The sequence below is a fragment of the Mesoplodon bidens genome (genome assembly GCF_964165515.1).
Source record: "Mesoplodon bidens genome assembly, chromosome: 2".
NCBI classification, from domain to species: Eukaryota; Metazoa; Chordata; class Mammalia; order Artiodactyla; family Ziphiidae; genus Mesoplodon; species Mesoplodon bidens.
The window spans coordinates 63,838,749-63,857,059 of NC_138177.1; the positions used below are offsets into that span (position 1 = coordinate 63,838,749).

At 35.9% G+C, this 18,311-nt stretch overlaps 1 protein-coding gene across 6 annotated transcripts in view; it reads left to right on the top strand.

Annotated features, from left to right (window-relative positions):
• CNST (consortin, connexin sorting protein) overlaps positions 1-18,311 on the top strand; it is a 124,154-nt gene that overhangs the window by 86,275 nt on the left and 19,568 nt on the right. For all 6 annotated transcript variants that reach the window (XM_081222026.1, XM_081222024.1, XM_081222023.1 and 3 more), the window contains 4 exons: positions 249-363; positions 2,624-2,645; positions 2,819-2,915; positions 10,298-11,190. In XM_081222026.1, coding sequence (XP_081078152.1) covers positions 249-363; positions 2,624-2,645; positions 2,819-2,915; positions 10,298-11,190 — 1,127 coding nt within the window. The remainder of the gene's footprint in view (positions 1-248; positions 364-2,623; positions 2,646-2,818; positions 2,916-10,297; positions 11,191-18,311) is intronic.

The following is an 18,311-nucleotide window of genomic DNA, read 5'->3' on the forward strand; positions in this document are numbered from 1 at the left end:
GCCAAGAAAAGAACACTTGCAACTGTTTGCATTTCTTCTGATCCCTTTGTATGCCCTATTGGCTAATTTAGTCTCTGGGATAATATTTATTTAGAATGAAAAATAATCACTTAGCTATTTCTGTGTTAACTTTGGGGTTGAGAAGATACTTTTGCATGATGATCTTTATCAGTGGTGCCAGTTATCTATTTTTTCCCTCCTAAACATATTTTGTAACAGCCAGTGACTAACAAATATTTTAAATTTAGAAACAAAATGGAAAACTGTACAACCACATACAGTTACATCTTTGAGGAATTCAGAAAAAGGATTTAATGGTGAGGATTTTGAGCGGCTTGCTAAATTTTGTACAACACATCAAGAGTAAGTACTTCAGTATTTGTTTACAATGAGTTGGAATAGAATATTGAAGAAGCACTGTAGCATTGAATATTTGAAATACAAGATTCATTTCTTTGTTTTGTTAATGCTTTCAACTGGAGAAATTAAAGTTGATAAAATGATTAGGTTCCTTTCTCAGTTTTTATCTGTTTCTTACACTAAACTCAGCAAAAGGTCTACTTTACAAAATTCAAAGCACCCTCTAATTAGAAATTTTTAAATGTAACTTCTAATTTCGATTACTTTTTGGTTAAGAGATTAGGCGATTCAGATGGAAAAATTTGTGTTAGGATTTTTTATTATAATTGTTTTTCAATGTTTGTATGTTTGTCAATGTTTCTATGTTTTTACTATACTGTGTTATAGTAAAAACACATTTTTAAGAGTAGTCTAATACTGGAAAGCAAATGCACTATGGTATTTAACCAAAATACTGTAGAAGGAAAACTCCATTTACCAGATAATTTTAAATTGTTTGATTTGTATCAAAGAGTTGGATTTTTAAAACTGAATATAGTAATAATAAAGCACTTAAATATATTTTTTAATTCATTATATGAAGACTCAGAATTTTAAAGGTATGGGGACATGATAGTGATTAAACTAGTGCAGATTTCTGGGATGTACAATTTTCTTGTGTTAGTCAATTTGAACCTTTGAAACAGTATTTTAATGGATTTCGCATTATAACCTAATTTCTTAGTGAGTTAAAATAGGTTAACTTTTGACTTTGTAGAGGTTTTAAACAATGGAATCTTTTAAAATAGATAAAGGAGATTGTTTTCTTACTTTCAAAATTCAATATAGACACTTTTTCTGCCCTTCCTATGGAACTAATAATTTTTTAATGTGTTACAAATGTTTTAATTATTTAAAAACAAATATTTATTGAACCTAATGTGAGTATGACTTTTTTTTCTTTTTTTATTTCTCTTTTTAAATATAAGGTAACTTGCCAACACATAATTTAAAAGCTAGTCACATTGCTTCAGATCACTAGAGAATTTCTAGCTAATGAACAGTGGATAGTATAATAAACAAACCCCCAAATTTTTATGCTTTAAATTTGATAATTTCCCAAAATTATACTCCTAAAATTTTTAATATAAAAAATATTTTTGAGTTATACATACATTAAAGTACCCAGCTTAATGAATTTGTACATGTACAGATACATAGTGTAACTACCAGTCTGACCAAGATACAGGACAGTCCAGCCCCTCAGAAATCTCCCTAATTTGTGTACGAAGTTAGTACCCTTCCCCCAAAGTAACTACTGTCTGAGTTCTATAACAGTGTATTTGCCTGTTCTGTAATTTAATATAAATGTAATCACACAGAGTAGATTTTTGTATCTAGCTTCTTTTGCCCATGGTTATGTTGGTGTTACACATAGTTACATGTTATGGTAACTTGCTCTGCTTTACTGCTGTGTGGATTCAATATATGACTGTGCAGCAATTTATTTATCCATTATATTGTTAATAGACATTTGATTTGTTTCCAGTTTTTGAATTGTATGAATAAAATGGCTGTGAACATTTTTGTGTATGCTTTTTGGTGAATATATGCATTCTTTTATCTCGGGTATTTCCTAAAGTATAATTTTTTTTTTTTTTTTTTTTTTTGTGGTACGCGCGCCTCTCACTGTTGTGGCCTCTTCCGTTGCGGAGCACAGGCTCCGGACGCGCAGGCTCAGCGGCCATGGCCCACGGGCCCAGCCGCTCCGCGGCATGTGGGATCCTCCCGGACCGGGGCACGAACCCGCGTCCCATGCATCGGCAGGAGGACTCAACCACTGCGCCACCAGGGAAGCCCCTGAAGTATAATATTTAAAGATTACTTTTGTTATCCTTTTCTATGGATAATGCATATAAAATTATCTTCCACCATAATTTTAGACTATAATGGCATAAACTAAAATTTTAATAATATCTGTGAAATGCTCTTGAAATACATTATTAGCAAAAGGTTGACATTTCCCCCCCGAATCTCAGTATTTATAGCTTCTATGGAGGTTTTCATTAGTTATTGGCCATCTAAGGAGATTAACACATGAGATAGCTGCACTTTGAACTGTATGAACCAGTGGTAATGTTTCAGCAGTGGAAATGTTCTGTGCTAATATTAGAATCCAGAGAAGCTCTATTTTTTTTTTTACAGCCCTTTCAGTGACATTTGTTTGGAAGCATATTGCTGCTGTAATTTTTTTTAATTCTTTTTTTTCTCTTTTTTTCTACAGTCCTCTTTTATCCAAACATAAGGTAAGAGATTTTCTTTGAAAATGTCTATAGGAAAAATGTGTCATGTTTGTTGTATGGACAGTTTTAGAAAATAATGAAACCTTCCTCAAATTATTTTCAGCTTTCTAATTTAATGTAATAGTTTCCTCCAAAGTTTTTTTTTTTCTTCTTCTTCTTTTTAAAAAACTTTTTAGATAGCAGCTGTACAGAAGTCCCTGGGAAGGAAATGCTTTACGCAGTTAATAGTATCTGAAGATCCAAAGGAAAGAGGAGCTACAGCCAAAGAGCCGGGTATGTTTTTAAATTACAGGGGGATATAAGAGATATGCCTGCCTCTTATAATAAATATTCTACAAGTGTTAATCTGAGTTGCTGTGAAGGAGTTTTTTTGCGTATACCTCTCCTACACAAATAGCAAAGCAAGATTTTTTTACATTGTGTAATTCTATTTTTAGATATCTAGTAGTAGGAATGATAAAATCTGAATTCTTATAAAAACATAAAATTATTTCATGTTTTCAGTAGGTGGTTATATGTGTCTAACAGAATATGACAAGACGGTACAAATAAGCTCTGAAACAGAATTGGTTTTAGTGTATTCAGACATCCCTTTCTGTTAAAAAAAATTGGTTTTTGTACAAACTTTATCAGAAATTTTTTCTGTAAATCTAGATATTATCAAGATAAGCTCTGTATCCTTATAGTTTATCTATAGTAATTTATTCTCTTCCTTTTTTTGTTGACTAACATATGGTATACTTTAATTTGTATTTAAGTATATATATACTTATATATATATATAATATATATTTCTATAGCATTCATAGTATATTTTATAGCACTGTGTCTTATGTCAAAAGTTAAAGATTTCTAGAAATTTTTTTTCTTACAGTAGTAATGTATGTTTATTATAAAAACTTTAGAAAATAAAGATAAATAAATGTGTTTTAGGGCATTTATTTTTCCTTGTTTATGATTTTAGTACTAATTTATATTACTGGGCTTTATGTTCCTGGGCCTGAGGGCCCTGATAGTAAACAGGCAGCATCAGGTCTTTTGACTTGAGTTGCCTGAAGAGGTAAGATGACGACAATGATGCCTGCAATTTCACTTGCTTTTTTCTCTTTACGTTTTTTCCCCCCAAATCTTACTTTATCCCCTCTTCTCTTATGAGGCAAATTTGGGTTGCCTTAGGTCAATCCTACTATACTCTGTTTTTCCTGTCTCTTTTTTCCAGTCATTTTTATTTTGGAAATCAGAATACAATGAGCTTCATAAAAATCTTAGGGGAAAAAGTCACAAAATAGTCACCTAGTTTGGGTGTGAATGTGTCTCTTTTCTGTGTACATTGGGAAGAAGGCTGTTATTACATGCTGATTGTTTGAGTCTGATGCTGCCCAGCACTAGCTTGGCACTACTTCTAGCTTGGCCTTTACTGCGAGATAGGTGGCACAGACAGGAAACTGAGATATCACGTTTAAGCCACTTGCTTGGTGCTTTGATTCACAACTAGAACCTGGGTCTTCTAGTTTCTAATTAAATTGCAGCATACTTCTGCTATAAGTAAGTTGTGTGGATTTTCAAAGACTTTCACAATGCAGACATTTCATTAATAGCCATTTTACGGGGAGGGTGTGGACTAAATTCTGGAGAAAGAAATCTTGCCAAGTCTGATAAAATAATATCTTTTAAAGAAAAATGTCAAAAGTCTCATAATGAGCCTACTCAGATTGGTTATTCTATTAATAAATACATAGAAATGTAAGAAAGAATATGAGAGAAAGAGAAATATGAAGATATTACTTTAAATGATTTGTATTTAATATATTGTCCTTGTTTTTCCCCATATTCCTTATTTCTAATGTCTTACATGTTCTACAGTGTAGACTTTCCCTTTTCTTTCTCTCTACGTATCTTGGTCTTAAGCTCCTTATATAATAAGTAACTTGCTTTTTTGTGTGTGTGGTGGTTAAAGACATTGTTTCTGGCACCAAACTTGTCTGGTTTGAATCCTCTCTCCACCACTTAAAGTTGTGTGACCCTAAGAGACTTCCCTGGTGGTCCAGTGGTTAAGACTCCACGCTCCCAATGCAGAGCACTTGGGTTCCATCCCTGGTTGGGGAACTAAGATCCTGCATGCCACATGGTGCGGCCAAAAACAAAAAAAGTTGTGTGACCATAAGCAAGTTGCCTAATTTCTCTGTCCCTCCCTTTCCTCATTTCCAAAAGGTGGACATTAATAGTTCTTACCTCATAGGATTCTTATGAGGATTAAATTAGTAATTTCATTAAAGTTTAGCACAGTACCTGGCACAAGGTAAGAAAAATATGTGCTCACTGCTCTCATTACTCTTCCTCCACCACTTCCTCCTCATGTTATCACTACCCCCTACTACTAGTATTCCATTAATGTTCTCTATGTGTTATTCATTGCTACTTTTCTAATTAATCTACCATTATTAAAGTCTTCAAGTAATTTATGTAGTATTTTATATTTTCAAAATACTTTTATGTATATTATCTCATCTTTTCCTCCTAACAACCAATTTAAGGTAGGCTAAATCATTGTAAGAAACTCAAGGGAGGTAAGTGACTTATTCCAGAACAGAACTAATTAGAACACAAAGCTAAACCCTATTTTTCTGACCCTGAAGCCCATGCGTTTTTATTAATTTATATTTTAATTCATTTTTATTAAGTGATATTTTATGTGTAAAAAATAATATGAAACGTACATACATTTTAACAATTGATAGATAAATGAAGACCTGTGAACCTTGTACCCAACGAGGGACTAAATTGTCAGTTCTGTTACAGCTACCTTTGTGTTCCTCTCTATCCCATCACCTGCTTCACTCCATTCCTGAGGCAACCATTATCCTGAGTTTTCTATTTATCATTCCCTTCCCATTTTTTAATCAACTTTATTGAAGTACAATTTCCATACAATAAAATGTACCCATTTTAAGTGTATGATTTGATGAACTTTGACAACTGTATACACTCATGTAACTATTACCCCAGTCAAGATATGGAACATATTCATCACTCCAAAATCTTTTTCCCAGCCCTGTTACACTCAGTCCCTCCCACCTCCAGTCCCAGGCAACCCAGTGCTTTCTCTTATTATCAGTGGGTTTTCCCTGTTTTAGAATGTAATATAAGTAGAATTGCTCGGCATCCTTTTTTTTTTGAGAGTTGCCCGTATTGTTGTATGTATTATTAATTCATTTCCTTTCATTGCTGAGTAGTATTCCACTTTTTGACTGTACCACAATTTGTTTATCCATACACCTGTTGATAGATATTTGGGTTGTTTCCAAGTTGGAGATATCATGAATAAAATGGTACAAGTTTTTTTTGTAGATACATGTTTTTATTTCTCTTGGGTAAAGAACTGAGGGTGGAGTCATTGGGTCTTAGGGAAGGTACATGTTCAGCTTTCTAAGAAACTGTTAAATAGTTCTCCAACGCTGTTGTCCTATTTTATACCCCACCAGCAATATATGAGAATTCCAGTTGTTCCACATCCTTGGTGACACTTAATGTTGTCACGTTTTTTTTTAAGTCATTTTACTGGATATGAATGTCACTGTGGTTTTAACTTGCTTTTCCCTGATGACTGAGTGTATACATTTTTAGTTTTGAATTAGCCTCTGTAGAAGTTGTACTAATTTATACTATTACCAACAGTTCAGACTTAATTTAGGCACATTTCTTTCCATCTGCTAGAATAGATATTAACATTGAAAATTTCTTTTTCAAGCCTGATATCACTCAGATGTTTTTACCTGATGATAATTAATGAGATACTCAGAAAATATAAGAAATGTGTTAATTCATGAATGCTTTAGTCTCACATCATGTTTTGTATAGGGGATTTTTCCCTAAAGAGAATTCATGGGGGAATGGGAGATGAGAGAGTAACGCAAAGGTATGTGCATTTGTAGAGCATGTGTTAGAACTTAGGTTTAAGTCTAACTTCTCATTTTAGAACTACCTCTTTAATTTGGTATTATTAAGTATCTGTCATACACTCAGCTTTTATTCCATTTTTGTTTCATCAGAATAGAATTTTTTTTTTAGTACATCTTAAGTCAATGCAATAGGGATTAGTAAACTTACCTCACTAGATCTTTGGGGTCAGGAGAGCCAATTAACAGAAATTCATGTTAATATTAACAGAAACATTAACAATAAGTTTTATACTATGATACATACTTGTAGAAAATTCAGAAAATATTTTTGGTTAAACATAGTGGATCAAACATTTACTTCCACTTTTTTTTTGGAACACTATTAAAATATCTGAAGGGGATCCTTAAAGGCAGAAAGCCAGAAGGACAGACCTGGCAAGGAACCAGCAGCAGCTATGACATCCAGAAAATTTTGGAAGCTGGAAAGCAGATAGATGGGTGACACCTGGCTTAACATACCAGAGAAAGCCAAAAACTAAGTGTCTACAGGGAAAAGGTTGATTTCTGCTTGGGAAGGTTTGGGAATTGGAAGCACAGAGGATACCTCTAAATTTAAGGGTTTAAGGTTGCGCTAAAAGACTGTACAAGAAGCGTTTAGACCTTTATATTCCCCTTCTACCAAATCGGAGGCCTGTTGGAAGCTAGACACAATACAGCAGTGCCTTCAAAATTGCGAGAGAGAATGATTTCTAACATAGAAAACTTTACCCAACCAAAGTTTTAGTCAGGGGTGAAGAAGTAAAGACTTTCAGATGTGAATAACCTTAGAAAGTTTACCTTCCATGTACCTTTTCTTAGGAAATGTTCTACTAAGAATAAACAAAGAGGAAGACCTGGGATTCAGAGAAAACAAGATTTCCAAAATAGAGCCAAAATGAATTCCTAGGATCACTGGGAAAGGAAATTCCAGGATGATACCTGTGTAGCAGCCCTGGAGAGGAGTTCCAGGTCAGGGACTCAAGAAGGATATGTTTTAAAACTGATGGATTACCTGTTAGTACATATGCCGTAGTTGTACATCTGTCAGAGTTTGAAGACACATAGGTAAAGGGTTTTTTTTAATGAAGTAATGAGGCAGTTATCAACACCAAGGAAAACAAAGCACAAATGAGAAAGGAAGATGTATCAGAGTACATAGTGTGGGTCAGTTGTGAATAATATTTACAAAGCCATAGTAACATAAACATTTGAATATTGATTTGCCCCAGAATTGTGTTGAATTGTAATGGGAGCTAGAGGAGGAGAAAGAAAACATCATTGTTGGGGAAAGGAACCATGAGAGCTAACTCTCTTCCATAGTAGGAAGTCAGTAGGTGTCCTCTACAACTGAAAAGTCAATAAATAACAATGTAAGTCTTATCTAGAAATGGTGAGTAAATATGAGAGGAAGCAGCTAAAGGAATTGAAAATTGGCTGCCCCTAGAGAGCAGGAATCAGACAGATGGGAGGGTAAGGCAGCAGACTGTTTTTCATTACCTGTAAGGACAGGTTTTAAGTTTTTCCCCAAAAACATGATTTGATACAACAAATTATAAAATAGCATATATTATGTCTGATTTGGAGACTGAATATGTATTAAAAATATCACTTAGATTTTATATGGCATCAAACAAACTATAGCTACTCTCCTGATCTAGTCTGAAATTCTTGCCCTTTGCATCTTAAATTACTACTTTTTTTCATATTTTATATTTCTAATAGTGGAATGAAGCAACTGTTTTCAGGCCAGTATTTATAAGTAATACATTGTACCTATGCGTAGTCTTTATTACGCACCACTTAAGTGGTATCTTGCTTCATTAGAAACAGTACTTAAAATGACTATTTTGTCTAAGTAACTATAGTCAGCCACGTCACTTTCTACTCATGTAATGGCATCTCAGGCTGATTCTCTAACTTTTCAGTCACTTATAGCTATTAAATAGTCTCATTTTGATTCTTTATGACTTAGTCCTTTTCTGTTCCAAACTTTACCATAACACTTAAATCTCATTTTATTCAAAGCTCTTCTCTGTCCACCAGCTCTGCAGGGGCTGGGAGCATGGTCCGCTCTCTGGTGAAGCTAGCTAGATTAGTGCATAGGACGGAATCCAGGCTATGGGGACGTGTGGTGGCTCTGGCAGGACCAACTGAGGAGGCGCTTACTTCCAAGTTGCTCTCCTCGACATCTGTGGTCCTTTAGGTAACTGGCCCTCAGCTAGAGACAGCACACCCCGTTCCTCTGATGTGGGGCCCTCTCCGCCCTGTGTTTATGCTATTTACTCTCTGAATTCTATGGATATGTTTTGAGGGCCATCTTCTGAACCTTTGGGTACTGGGAACTTGTGGAGGAGAGCTTGGCCCCCTTTCCATCTGGCAGGGGCCCTCTTTGCTCTGACGTCCCGCATCTTAACAGAGAGGCAGACCAGCAAGCTCAGGGGTGAAGCAGACAACCTAATGGGAATTAAAATGTCCATGTGTTTTTGGGTTTTTTTTTTTTGCAGTCTTCCAAACTTTGAATGATTCCTTGGGGTGGGACAAGACAAAGAATGCTGTACTCTCCCCAAAAGAGACCTATTTTTCCTTGTCCTCTCCTCATCTGATGTTCAAGTTAAGGCATTGGGGGAGGTAATACGAACTCTAATAAGCTCAGCAGTGCAGAGTTGAGGTGGCCAGACTCCATCCCTGATTCTCTGAAACCAGAAGATGGCATTTAAGTTCTGTCTTTTCTTTGGTATGGTACGTGCTGCCATTGCCAACTGGTAATTATTAAAGTACCAATAAATGAAAAACCAGGTAGAATATAATCATCACTATATTTCATCCTTGATTTTAACCTTTGGCCCAGGATTTGTATAAATTAAACAATATATGACAAAAGAAAAAGTTAAAACTCCTGTGGTAGTTAGGAATGCTTAATCGACCAAAAACTCAATCATGAGCAAGCTTCTCTCTTATCTACTAGTTTATGCATTCAGTATATATTTTGTGAAAGTTTTTAATGGTTTAGTTTTAAAGTGAAAGAAAAGTATTTTAAATTGTTTTATTTAAAATAGAAATTGAAAGAAATATTAAAATTCCAAACCCATTTCTGCCTGGGACCAAGGCTTATGCTTTATACCACTACCTTTGACTGCCTCCCTTTAAGAAGTTAAAGTAATTTTCCAACACATTAATTAAGGATGTTATTATTAAGGATATTATGCTTAAGTAAATTTGAACAGAACAGACTTATGTTCCTTAGTTTAGTCTTAATAGATCAGAACCAGTATTGGTTTTCTTACACTTTAAATTATGTATTACTATGGTTCATCATGTAAAAATATTTATTTAATATACCATGTCTTAAATACACTGAAAATAATTTTTCTACACTTTAAAGTATTCATTTAAATATACACAGCCAATAAAGCTCAGAAGAATATCTTCTAAACCTTTGAAAAAATGACTTTTTCAATTATAATGAAGACTAAATTATATATTCATATTTTAACATGTTTTTGAATAATCTCTGTTAGTTTTCATATCTAAAGGATTACTTACTAAATGTTTAGGATGTTTCCTCTACCTAAAGACACTATCATCCATCAGGTAGAATTTCCATTTCAGAGGTTTAGAATATCGTTGTGTCCCACATATTATTCATGTCCTTTCTCTTCCCTCCTGTACAAAGTTCTGTTTTGAATCTTAAAACAACTTGCTTTCCTTCGTTTTCAGAGAGTGAAACTTGTGTTGGCATGGAATCAGGAAAAGAAAGCCAACATAAAAGAGAGACCCACGAGAGCACTCCCTGCTGTAATCAGATGGACAGGCAGGCAGATCCCCTGAGCCTTCCGGTAACTGCAGGGAAGGGCCACACGGAGGAGCCGCTGTGCAGTGCTGAAGCCACACTGGAGCTCCACGCCCTGCCCTTGGAGTCGGCAGGGAGCAGGTCTGGGCTACTCTCTTCAGGGAATGCTTGTGAGGATGACAGCCGCTTGCAGCTGACTCAGTCAGAGGCCAGCCAAGATGTGGCCGAAATAGAGGGCATTGCTAAGGACCCTAAGGTTTCCAGCGAGTCAATGATAGAGCCATTGATTTTACCAGCCTCTGACCATATACCTCCTGCGTTGATTTCTGAGGGTAAATACTCACAGACGCAAAGAAAGGAACTCCAGTTGCTACTTCAGGATTCTTCTGAGGCGTTGCCCACAGACCAACTTGAGAACAATGAATTAAATGAGCTGCAGCAACCTGATCTTACAGACAGTGATGGAAAATCACCACAGGGGCAGACTGACTCAGAGGGCTCTGAGAGTGTACTTTGTGAAAATAATCAAGTATCTGATTTAAGTACAGTGCTTCCAGAAGAGTATATGGCCCCAGAGGAACAGGGAGATAAACACGAACAAGTCAGTAAGGAAACAGAAGACTATTTGAACAGCCTTTTAGAAGAATGCTTAAAAGATACTGAAGATTCCCTTTCATATGAAGATAACCAAGAGGAAGACCCTGATCTCCTTCAAGATCTTTCTCCTGAAGAAGAATCCTATAGTCTACAGGAGAACCTGCCTTCTGATGAAAGCTGTCTTTCTCTCGATGATCTTGCAAAAAGGATAGAGATTGCAGAGGTAAATTTGAGATTTAATATAAATATGATTTAATATAAAATACGATTAAAAAGATGAAATTTGAAAGCACATATATGCTAAATATTGCCTTGTTTTTGTAAATTTTCTCTGGCCTCAAACATGAGGGGGAAGTTTAGTTAACATAAATTTTTAATCATTATGTATAATCATGATGTTTATACCTCAAAAATTATATTGCATGCCTCCAGTATAGTAAGCATTATGTACCTCATGTTTCATATTCTTATGATTTTTATTTGGCAGTCCCGGGAATCATTAACAAGATAAGATTAGTTACATTCTTGTAAGGGAATCTTATTTTTCTTCTCATACATCTAGAAGATAAAATATATATTCACTGTTTCTTACTATTATTAATGTATTTTAAAATTCTTTAAAACAGTATAACAGAATGAAGGAAACATTTTAAAATACAATAAGAGTAGGAGATACTGAATGGATTTATAAGCTCTAGGTTTGAACAAACTTAATACTACTTGCCTAAGTCAAATATTACAAATAATTCAAAGTTTTAAAGTTTCTCTAAACAGTAAATTAAGCTAGTCAAAAACCAGAAAAGGGGGCAGGAGAGAATATCAAGATGACCATCCTCCTTTGTTTGATAATACAATTTTTTAAAGTTCAGGGGGGAAAAAAAAGCCATACCAAAACTATAGCGCCTCAGGAAGGCAGCCTGACATAGTGGAAAGAGCAGAGTCTGGAGAGCCTTAGTTCAAATACTGTTATCAGCCTTATGGAGTTACTATCTAACTCTCTAATTCTGTTTACTACTCTGAGAATTAGGATGCTAACTACTTTTCTTCTTCTTCATCTTAGATTTTTTTCCAAATAAGCTTTTAATTTAATTTATATCCATTGTTTTCTAATTCTGCATTATCACTGGAAAAAAAAAACCCATCAAGTAGGAAATGGAAACATAACAAAGACAAAATAGACAACAGAATACACATGAAAATGGAACCCTGTGAAAGCTTTCTAAGATGATTACTGTTACATGACTATCTTCCTTTATTGCTATTTATAGTCAATCCTCCATCAACTATGATTTTTATTCTTAATTTTTTTCTTGACAAAATTAGATAAAATAGTCATTCTTTTGTTTATTTTAACTAGATCTTTTTATTACCATTTATAGTCAATCCTCCATAAACTGACTTTTCTTCTTAATTTTTTCTTAAAATTACTTAGTAGTGCTTAATGAGTACAGAGTTTCTGTTTGGGGTGATGAAAACTTTTAGAAATAGTTTTGGTGGTGATTATACAACATTATGAATGTAATTAATGCCACTGAATAGTACACCAAAAAATGGTTTAAATGACAATTTTATGTTATATATATATATATACACATATTTTTAAACCATAATTTTTAAGAATAGTAAAAAAAAATTTAATAGAGCTAATAGTATAACACTGGACCTTCTCTTGTTTATTTTCATCAGACCTCTGGTACAGGGAATTATCAAAGCAGAAGTCACAACCATATTCAAATCTAGCTGTAATACCAAAAAGTCACTATTATCTGACTGCTTATTTTCAAGTTGAATCAAGCTGACCTTATGTATGGTCTAATTTTACTTTTTTAAGTATAAACTGTGAAGAAGGACCAGAGTACTCCTGTTGAGTCTCCCTGCCTTAAAGGACATTTGTGGTGGGGAATTACTGTTAAATTAACATTGTACTACAACTAAATGGAATAGTCCTTCCTCAAACTCGTAATGTCGGTTTTTCCTGTAGATAACCCCTAGCTAGAGGTGGAAATTATATGTATGTACATTTTAAAGTTGTCTTTCCTGTGAAGTTACTTTTTATACATGATGGTCCCCTTTCCTAAAAATCTATTGGTCTCTTAAGTTATACTGTTTTAAAAACCCCAAAAGCTACATATGACTAACAAAACTAGTTTACTTTCCTATGATAATGCTAAACAGATTGTTTCTGAATACTTCCTTCTCCGTTCTGAAAAATATACCTTTAATAAAATCTGCCTGTGTCAGGAAAAGTTTTTAAAATTTCAAAACTGGAAATCACTATTCACTACTTCCTTAGTATCCTAAGAATGAAGTTTTGAGCTAAGTAAAATGTCCAGGTAATAGTGGGTTTGCTTATAAGTACAAAGTTCTTTATAATCAAAACACTGTTTATTTCGTGCTTTCAATATAATTGTATTAGGGATATCTTCATATGTCAGGTGCTGAGGATAAGTGAGGAATCAGATGAAGTTCTTGGCATTTGGGGACTCTGCTGCCACATTTGTCCATACTTTTGTGAATGTAGGATACAGAACATAATTTCTTAGTAACTAAATAATGTTCACGAATAATATTTTTCCTGCCCTCAGGAACCACGGAGGCTTGTGAGCCTACTTTTCTCCACATCACTGTGCTATCCTGTGAGTCCTTCTCTCCCAAATCTATCATTTCTTCCTGTCAGTGACTCTGCCTCTTACAGATTTCCTTACTGCTTGTCACTCTTTCTACCACTGTGTTTATGGTAGAATATAATAGTACGTTCTCTCATTGCCAGTTTTCCCCTTTTTTCTTGTATCTCTGCTTTCATTTTCTTGTCACTTCTGCATTGCTCAGCTCTGGCTTCTGTGGAACTTGGCCTTGATAACCATTACCAGCACAGTGCAAGTGTCTGTTGTGTTTTTTTTTTAAACAATTAGTTTCATCACATAAAATGAAATATTTATATAAAATCTCATAGAGAACTGAAAATATGTACACTAATTTAATTCATTAATATAGAGACATGTGGGGGACGTCCCTGGCAGTCCAGTGGTTAAAACTCTGGGCTTCCACTTTAGGGGGCACGGATTTGACCCCTAGTTGAGGAACTAAGATCCCACATGCTGCATGGCACGGCCAAAGAAAACAAAAAAAAAGATGTATAAATGAAACCTTTCTAGGTTTGGGAAGCTTTTCCAAAACCAGAGTAATTGTGCTAAGTAAAACGATGTCTTAATATCTGAAGCACTGGTGTTCTTTCTTATGTAAAAAAGGTGACATACTGTCATCAGAAGTATAATCTCTACTGTTTTAAAAAAGCATCAAAAACATTTATGCTCATTTCATAGATTTTTGTTTTTTTAATATTTTATTTATTTATTTGTTTATGGCTGGGTTGGGTCTTTGTTGCTACTTACAGGCTTCTCTAGTTTCAGTGTGTGGGCTTCTCATTGCAGTGGCTTCTCTTGTTGCAGAGTGCGGGCTCTAGGAGCACGGGCTTCAGTAGTTGCAGCACACAGGCTCAGTAGTTGTGGCGCACGAGCTTAGTTGCTCCGCAGCATGTGGGATCTTCCCGGACCAGGGCTCGAACCTGTGTCCCCTGCATTGGCAGGCGGATTCTTAACCACTGTGCCACCAGGGAAGTCCCCATTTCATAGATTTTTTTTAAGAAAAAAAGTTTATCACATGTGGAGTGTCAGCAAGTTAGAGAGATTCACTTATTTATCCCCTCATTAAGTAATTTTTATATGAGTAACTTCTGTGTGAGTGCCATGATATTACAGTTGCAGTGATTAAAAATTCAGAGAAGGATGCTGTATGTATGAAGCTTCATTCTAACAGTTGTCTGGTGGCAAGTGTTACCTGTTTGCTGAATTTGAGTATCCCAGTTTTTAGAAAAAGATGAAATTTTATCCCAATACCCATAATATACTGACATTATTTATTTATTTATTTATTTATTTACTTACTTACTTACTTATTTATTTATTTATTTTTGCGGTACGCGGGTGTTTCACTGTTGTGGCCTCTCCCGTTGTGGAGCACAGGCTCCGGACGCGCAGGCTCAGCGGCCATGGCTCACGGGCCCAGCCGCTCCATGGCACCTGGGATCCTTCCGGACCGGGGCACGAACCCGTGTCCCCTGCATCGGCAGGCGGACTCTCAACCACTGCACCACCAGGGAAGCCCCTGACATTATTTTAATGTCAGAATCCAAACCCCTTTTACCCAGGAACCTAGTAATGCTAATAAATCATTGACTTGCTGTGTTCTGGAACCTGGGAGGGTTACATTATCTTCTCTTTAAACTCTTTAGCTGTTCCTAGCATCAAAACCTTAGAGAGGAAATATGCTATACAAGTTCAAGTTGGCATCAGGATCCAACCTCATATTGCTAATAAAAGTCCACTCAGTGTACAGTAGGCTGTTTGTTACATGTGTGGGGGTGAAGGAGTTGTTTTGTTTTCTAAATAAGTAACATGTCAAGTATTGGGTAAATTTTACAAAAAGTAATCTATTCACATTGAAAATAGTCATAGTATGTAATTCAGAGGTCCCTTTGTGAGCAGATTTTAGCAACATGATATGCTATATGGAAATAAACCATTCATTTTTCTTCATTTAACATATGTGTGTGTGATCTGTTTGCAGAGATGTCATATGTTCAGAAAACTATTTTAAATGCTTCAGATTCAAGTGATTTTTGTTTTTAGAAATAATATCCTAATGTGATAGCTGGAGAAGAAGCCACTTTACTACTGCTTGGGTCTTTAAAAAGCTTTCAATCTGAAAGAGGGCAAAATATGTTCCCTGCCCCTCTGTCTTTATTGACAACATTCATTTAGATATCTTCAGGTCTACCTGTCTCACAAGAAACAAAGTAGGGGAGGACATAACCTAGAACTTTCTGATGGGGAGAAAGATGACAGCCCAAAATTGGTTTTGAGTTTGTCTTCAGAGAAGCTGTCTAATCTAAGTGACTTCTGTGCAATATTCATCTCTGTCTCTTGGCCAAGATCAGGAAAGTTAAGTTACATTAAGACTAGCCACTGTGGGATTCTCTTACCAAGTTAAGATGGGAGGCTGGGACTAAGCAGTAGGATTTTATGAAATCATATAGTTAGCTGTTCTTTGGGTCTTGGACAAAGGAGGGTCTTAGAAACAGCAATCATGGTGTCCTTGAATGGCTCTTTTAAGGGGAGCAGGGGAAGTCCAGCTTCCTCACAAAAGAGGAAATATAGTCTTCCAATAACATGAGTGTTCATGGAAAATGTTTGACCCAGGACTTATGTAAGTGTCTAAATGAACCCCAAAGGATTATCCAGGGATTACCTATCTTTTCTTTGTGCCAGATGGTCTCATCTTTGCCTTTCTTTTTCATCCTGCCCTCTAAATTTTCTAATTAATTAATGCTTCTCTTATTTGTCATGTCTCTTGCACCCCGCTCCTTTTCTTTTCCATTTAAATCATTCTTTCAATTTACATCTTTACTGCCTCTTCCTGGACTTTTGCAATAGCTACTTAATAAGTTTCCCCATTCCTTCTTTCCCTCTCCAAATGGTCTTACATTAGCACTGTATAAACTTAGGGTCTCAAACTGATACCCAAAGGGGCCAGTTAGACAATAGTAGTAGATGAAATTACTTAGTTGTAGGTGATAGGGCGAATAGAATGTTCCCATGCCTTGTCTAGAAGGCTGAATAGCTTTTTGAAATACTGTAGATGAAACCAAACACACCTGAGCGTCTGGGTATAACACATAGACTGTTAATTTAAACCTCTGCTATAAAATAATTTTTGCTTGTCAGTCTCTTCCCACGAGTCCATTTGGCTCCAGGATAAAGGCTGTACTAAGTGGCTTGTTATTCAGGACAGTTGGTAATCTGGCCCACTTTACCTTTCCAACACCATCTCCTACCGTTCCTTTGTTCTTAACCTATACTGTGGTCAGCCTGGTCTCCCTGCTGCCTTCCAGATACACCTCACATATTGTCACCTCTGATCTTTACCTTCAAGTGATTAACTCTTTTCCACATATTATTTCTTCTCAACCCTCAAGATCTAGTTCGTGACTTTTTAGCACATAGAGTGCCAGGCACAGTGCCTGCCATGGTCAGTACTCAATAAATGCTAGCTGCTGCCATTATTTCTTGATCACTGAAGTCCATAATGGGGGGGGGGGGGGCTTGAACACCATTCCTCCTAAAGTCCTGTCTACCTGTAATATTCCCTTGTTATTATAGGACACACGCATGCGTGGGCACATTGCATTGGACACTAAATTGCAGACTCCTTAAGGGTAGGGATCTTGTTGAATACCTTCTTGTATTCTCTACAGAGCCAACACAGCCACCTATACACAGTAAGCCTTCCTCCCCGCCTCCCCCTTTTTTCCTTTCTTTTTTTTTTTTTTTTTTTTGACCTAGTTCACTTAGAAAAATAAATTACCTTTAAGGACAGATTTGATTATTTTAAGGGAAATAGCTATGTTATTCAACTAAGTATAGGCTAGGTGCTGTCTTTATATAAATTGCTCATCTATATATATTTATTTGCTCTTTGGCACATTTCTTGAGCACCTACTGTACTGTAGAAACTAAGGAGGCACCAGTGAACACAGATCAAGTACCTGCTCTCGTCACACTCTTCAGAGGGAGAGAGACATAATAAATGAGTTCACATAAAAACAAACAGTACAGTTTCATATCTTGGTAGTGGCTCTGAAGAAATCTCAGCAGGGTGGAGGGGTGTAGAGAGACTGAAGTGGTGGGTAGGATGGAGCAACAGGCTCTATTAACCAGGGTGTAGGGGAAGGCAATGGGAGGACCAGCAGGAGGGCCAACACATCTGGAGCACAGTGAACAGGAGAAGGACAGTAGGAGGTTCAGGTGGAGAAGGCAAGCTGGAGCTGGTTCCTGTGGGGCCTCATAGACCAGGGTAAGGAACTGGAATTAAATTTAAATGGTGGTAGAAGTTTGAAATGGATTTTGAACAGAAGATGTGACTTGACTTGTTTCCTGCCTGCTCTATGGAGACTAGCAGAATGCAGTTAGGGGCCAAAGAAAGGCAACCAATCCAGTTATTGCAATTATTCAGATGAGATATAATGAAGGACTCAGTAGTGATGGATGTGGTGAAGATATATTTTTGAAGGGAGAACTAAAAGGATTTGCTAATGGATTAGATATGAGGTATGGTGGTGAGGAGCAGTTTTGAGAGGAAGAGAATCAGGAGTTCTGTTTTAGAATCTACCTATCTAAATGATATACTGAGGCTTAAAAAGTGGGATGGTATCTTGATATTCTAACCATTTCTTTTCCTATTTCATACTTATTAAATTGTCCCTTTAAGCAAATAAAAGCTAGTTAC